General features: G+C 38.0%; 1 protein-coding gene across 1 annotated transcript; it reads left to right on the forward strand.

The window, feature by feature from the left end:
• The first annotated feature begins 223 nt into the window (after positions 1–223).
• CCT7 (chaperonin containing TCP1 subunit 7) lies at positions 224–5,224 on the forward strand. The gene is made up of 7 exons (XM_018508950.1): positions 224–257; positions 1,122–1,213; positions 2,089–2,349; positions 2,637–2,966; positions 3,045–3,517; positions 3,584–3,853; positions 4,220–5,224. The coding sequence occupies exons 2-7, from the start codon at positions 1,211–1,213 to the stop codon at positions 4,500–4,502; spliced, it is 1,620 nt and encodes a 539-aa protein (XP_018364452.1). The 5' UTR covers positions 224–257; positions 1,122–1,210; the 3' UTR covers positions 4,503–5,224.
• The last annotated feature ends 652 nt before the right edge of the window (positions 5,225–5,876 follow it).

Genomic DNA, 5,876 nt, shown 5'->3' on the forward strand with positions numbered 1-5,876 from the left:
AGATGAAAATTGGACAAAATTGGAATAGGGTGGGGCACGATCGCAATTTTATACGATGCTCTAACTTCTCGAGAACGTATAGGCCATTCTACATTGGTCGTATCGTAACGTCGTAAGTAGTGTCGTAAATATCATACGACTTTAAAATTGAAGCATCGGATTGGCTGAAGCAACAAGCTTGTGACTTGCGACGTCTACGATACGACCAATGTAGAATGGTCTTATGTTTCTTGCTTGACATCATCGTTATCGGCTGCGTTCAACAGCCTCTACAGCGTGGAAGAAAGCAGCTTTGCAACTGTTGTAAAATTCTTCAATATGATTGGTCTCGCCCTTAGTTTCTCATTGGATCTAATAGCGTTTTCGGCCCGATCGGGTTTGCACCAACCTGGGTTGGATTAATCTTTCCTATTGGTTGATGTCACACGCTCTACCAATAGGGGAGCGCAAAACGCCATTAATCCAACCCAGGTTGGTGCAAACCCGGTCGGGCTGAAAACGCTATAAGGCTGGAGTCCCATGAGGTGTATTTACCGCGTATCGCGTAACCGCGTAACCAATCAGAAGCGATCCGCTGTTGTAATTCCGCGTTTTACTGATTATTGATTGGTTACGCGGTTACGCGATACGCGGCAAATACGCTTCATGGGACTCCACCCTAAATGTATAAGCCCGGATCCTCTTACGGGCAACAGCGCTTTGACACAAAGCGCTAATTGGTGAAAAGCCGGTTGGAGGTAAAATTTACCCCCATCACCCGTTTTTCACCAATCAGCGTTTGGTATCAAAGTGCTGTTGCCCGTATGAGGATCCGGGCCAAACCATCATATTCAAGAATTTTACAACAGTTGCAAAGCTGCTTTCTTTGCTGAACGCAGCCGATGACGATGATGTCAATCGGCAATCGCGAAGCTCAGTCATACCAACATATTATTTCTACACTATTGTAGTTTCTGGCCGTATTGACTCCGCGGTAGGATTGGTAGGAGTACTAGGCTAGGAGTCGGGTTGGCCATGTTTATCCGGTCTTTACTGGTCTTTACTATCGCCGGAACCTGGGCCACTTAAATATTAGAAGAAGAAGAAGACTAGGAGTCGGGGGCGTCGAAGCCATTCCCTAGCAAAGGCAATCGCGAAGCGTTGAAAAGTTGATTTGTCGCGGAAAGCGCGTGTGATAAGAACTTTTGATTGAAAGAAGAAAGGTTCCGAGATGGTAAGCTTTAATGCGAGAAACGCGAAAGTGTCATTAATCGCATCTATGTACTTTATCCATGTCAATCTCGTCTCCTCGAAACTGACTCTCGAGACGACGCCTCGTGCATTATCTCGTGCCTCACTTTTATATTTAATATTTGCTCTTCGCTTTTATGATCACTGCTTTTCTCATGGCAAGGGATACCTCACCAAATCAAAGAGATATTCAGATATCTCGCAGCTTTTGCGACTCATCGCAGTCGTCTTGTAAATCGGCTCTCTGGTCCGATTTTATAACCTTATATGGAAATTTATTTCGCGCTGAATCCTCCCCGGAAGAATTTGGACAAAAAGCTAAAATTCGGGATATAAGATGTCCTGAAGATACTTTTACGAGAAATGTGTAAAAGATATAAGACGTTTTGAACTTGACGTTATTTGAATTTATTCTTGGTTATTGATTCCAACAGTCTTATGTCTTGCAACAGTCTCATTTCTGCCAATACAGGTTAACTTTTTAATTTTTAACTAATTTAATTTTATTCCTTATCTTTTTTCGATTCTTAGAACTAGAAAGAGATAAAAAATAAGTTAAACTACGATTAAAGTTAATCTATGTTGGTAGAAATGGGCATAACGCAGCTACTTGCATCATGGAAATGGACATCAATGTGTGATGTAGAATGGAAATCTTCGAATGACGCAAATTCCGATCTTCATTTTTCTTATCGTTCAATAACCTTGCCTCAATTACTTTATAATTTATAAAAAAAAAAAAATATTGATGTTAGAAATGGGAAAATATGCAAGGGTATCTCTCTCTCTCTCTCTACTTAAGTTGAAATAATTTAAATGTATCTATCATTAAATTTTTCTTTTATTGATTAAATGCAGCAACCTCAAATAATCCTACTGAAGGAAGGTACGGATACGTCTCAGGGAAAGCAACAAGTTATATCCAATATAAATGCGTGCCAGATTGTCGTGGATGCTGTTAGGACCACCCTAGGTCCTCGCGGTATGGACAAGCTTATAGTCGATCAAAATGGAAAAAGCACTATATCCAATGATGGTGCTACTATCCTGAAATTATTAGATATCATTCATCCTGCTGCTAAGACTCTTGTGGATATTGCAAAGTCACAAGACGCTGAGGTAACAATTATTTTGTTGTATTCATTAATATTGTACCCTCTGAAAACAATGACAATATTTAGGCTGACGTGGTTTTTATAACACGTCAACTTGGAATAACACAACAAGAATAATGTTATACTGGCAAGAATTCAGAGAATATCAAATCTAGAACGTTTAGACTGACAATTTCTTAAAGATTTGTGATTGTTTCCAAGCGTTCAAACAAAATAATTTTATATGAAGGTAAAATAGGATCAGCAAAGAAAAAAGAAATTATTGATTGAATATTCTTATTTATTTAACAGGTTGGAGATGGCACAACCAGCGTAGTTTTGTTGGCAGGAGAGTTCTTGAAACAAATGAAACCGTTTATAGAAGAGGGCGTACATTCGCGTATAATAATCAAAGCTCTTCGTCGCGCGCTTCAGATAGCTAAAGATAAAATTAATGAGCTAAGCGTCAAATTAGACAAACGCAACATGAGCAAACAGATTGAGCTTCTGGAGGAATGCGCAGCCACAGCTATGAATTCCAAGTTGATACATCAACAAAAGAATCATTTCAGCCAATTGGTTGTCAAGGCTGTCATGAAGCTAGATGAATTACTTCCTCTTAATATGATTGGTATTAAAAAAGTAGGCATACATGATTTTATATTTTATGAAAGATTTTAATATGCGGGTGTAATTAATTTTTGAGTGTAACATGTTTAGGTTTCTGGAGGTGCGCTGGAGGATTCGGAGCTGATTGAAGGAGTGGCCTTTAAAAAGACCTTTTCATATGCCGGATTCGAAATGCAACCGAAAAAATATGAGCAATGCAAGATTGCATTACTGAACATTGAGCTGGAATTAAAGGCCGAACGGGACAATGCCGAAGTGCGTGTGGACAATGTGTCAGAGTATCAGAAAATTGTCGACGCAGAGTGGCAGATTCTCTATGATAAGCTCGATCAGATTCACAAGAGCGGTGCGAAAGTAGTATTGTCCTCGTTACCAATCGGCGATGTCGCAACGCAGTATTTCGCGGACAGGGATATGTTCTGCGCTGGTAGAGTACCTGACGAAGATCTCAAGAGAACGATGAAGGCATGCGGTGGTGCAATCTTAACAACGGTGCATGACATAAAGGACTCTGATCTCGGACGTTGCCAGACTTTCGAGGAAAAGCAGATCGGTGGCGAAAGGTAATTAAATAATATCCATCATTCAACTGTAAGTCAATCTGACGTAATTTATAATTGTATCTTTAGATTCAACTTCTTTTACGAATGTTCGCGAGCGAAGACGTGCACGTTTATTCTGCGTGGAGGCGCGGATCAATTTCTAGAAGAGACGGAGAGATCCCTTCATGACGCGATCATGGTCGTCAGACGCATGATAAAAAATGATGCAGTGGTTGCTGGCGGTGGTGCCATCGAAATGGAACTCTCCAAGACTTTACGCGATTACTCGCGTACTATTGCTGGAAAAGAACAACTTTTGATAGGAGCGATAGCAAGAGCTCTCGAAGTTATTCCGAGGTACGTTTGCTTTAAGGCAATGTTCAATACGTTACCTTTAAGACAGAGATTTCACTTTTTAGAGGGAGATTCACTCTAAAAATTTTTAAACATACATTGTGTTTTTATTCTTTGAATTTTAAATCCTTTAAGGACAGCGTCATTTACTTACTCTGTTACCTTCAGAATTTTGGTTTTTTTTTTATTATGAAAAAATATCTAAAATAGAAATAAAAATTTTTCACTATAAACTTTTTGTATAATATAACAGAGGAACAGAAATCGAAAAATTGTTCACTTGATAGACGACTGCTCGTTTAGTGCCTTAAATATATTGTACATAAATGTTTACAAGATGTAGTAATTAATGAGAAGTACCGATTTCAGGCAATTATGCGATAACGCTGGATTTGACGCAACGAATATCTTGAATAAATTACGCCAGAAGCATCATAAAGGTTTGCAGTGGTACGGCGTTGATATAAATTCAGAGGATATCACGGATAACATGCAGTACTGCGTCTGGGAGCCGGCAATAGTGAAGATCAACGCATTGACTGCCGCTACAGAAGCCGCCTGTCTCATCCTTTCTGTCGATGAGACAATCAGGAATCCTAAGAGCAGCCAAGATGGCCCTTCAATGGGACGTGGAATGGGCAGACCGATGTAATCTGTCTACTTAATTTCATCAAAACTAGAGATCCTATAACACAGTCTGACTGAAGAGTGATTTTGTCAAAATCTTCCGAAAGAGAAAAGTACTCTCTAAAACTTTTAGAGTGAATGTCACTCTCAAGGCTGGCTCAATTTTCACTCTTTAGAGTGAAATTCCATTCCAAAAAATATAGAGAATAGATATCATTTCTTCTTATATGTATGTATATATGTATGTATACTATCTCACTCTAATTTGTAATGTTTCACTCTATGACTTTAATTACGATTATAGAGTGAGATAGTATATATACTATAGAGAAGACATTGGCATCTTTCTCTCATACATTTTTGACAGAATTGCTTGTGGCCAGACTAGAATATTGGGTCTCTAATCAAGACTAAATGTAAAAGAACTATGTAATGTGAAATGAAAGCATAGTTTATAAATGCGAGAATTATGTCGCATCTTTGCAGCCTTGTCTCTCGTCATCTTTTGTACATGCTAATATTTAATGAATCACAATGAGTTAACGGATTATTTCCTGTTTAAAATAAAAGCTTATTGTTCCTTAGATATGCAAAAGCACGTGTATCCACGAAAGTTTACATAAATGTTAAGTATCCTTAATTTTTTCCATCCATATTTACGTCTTACCGAATCCATCGAGATTCTTAAACTTTCCATCCCATTTTTCTTTCAAATTTTCGCGCGAGTGATCGAAATTTTGAAGCACGACTTTCCTACAGTCGACAAATCGATTTCTGAAATTTCTACAGGGTGTCCCAAAATTCGCGCATTTGGGAGTACAAGACATAATATTTTATGCTAAAAAAACAACTTTTTCCTTTTGTAAAATTGCATCTGACAAGTAGTTTTTGCAGGAAAGCAGATTGAAGTTAACAAATAAGCGCAATTATCGGACGCAATTTTGCTAAAGGAAAAAGTCTTTTGTTTTAGCATAAAGTGTCAAGTTCTGTACTCCAAAAGTGCGAATTTTTGGACACCCTATATAGCTATTTGAATTGTTGCATGAAGTTTAGTGCTATTAAAAAAAGAAGAAGAGAATTCGATTTGCATGATCAGTAAAGATTCTCATTTTTTCAATTTTTTAATCTGCAATTCCGAGAATTATCGAGAATCGTTTGCAAAACCGCTAATTACTTCTTCTTGACCAGATGGCCACTACTCCTTCGATAAAGTAGATTCGGCTCTTGAGATTCAAATGCCGCGGACTGTCACAAAACAAACTAAAAGAGCGAACAATTCTATAGAAGATCCCAAAGAATACTACAAACTAAGCTTATTTTTTCCGTATATAGATTCGCTTATAAATTTTTTGAGCATTAGATTTTCTGAAGAAAATATAAATATTTTCAACTATTTTCG

The sequence above is a fragment of the Trachymyrmex cornetzi genome, unplaced genomic scaffold, assembly GCF_001594075.2.
Source record: "Trachymyrmex cornetzi isolate Tcor2-1 unplaced genomic scaffold, Tcor1.1 scaffold277, whole genome shotgun sequence".
Taxonomy (NCBI): domain Eukaryota; kingdom Metazoa; phylum Arthropoda; class Insecta; order Hymenoptera; family Formicidae; genus Trachymyrmex; species Trachymyrmex cornetzi.

Coding starts and splice junctions, on each gene's coding strand:
- CCT7 (XM_018508950.1), top strand. Junction 2,350..2,636: donor CAAAGTCACAAGACGCTGAG/GTAACAATTATT, acceptor TTTATTTAACAG/GTTGGAGATGGCACAACCAG. Junction 3,518..3,583: donor AAGCAGATCGGTGGCGAAAG/GTAATTAAATAA, acceptor TTGTATCTTTAG/ATTCAACTTCTTTTACGAAT.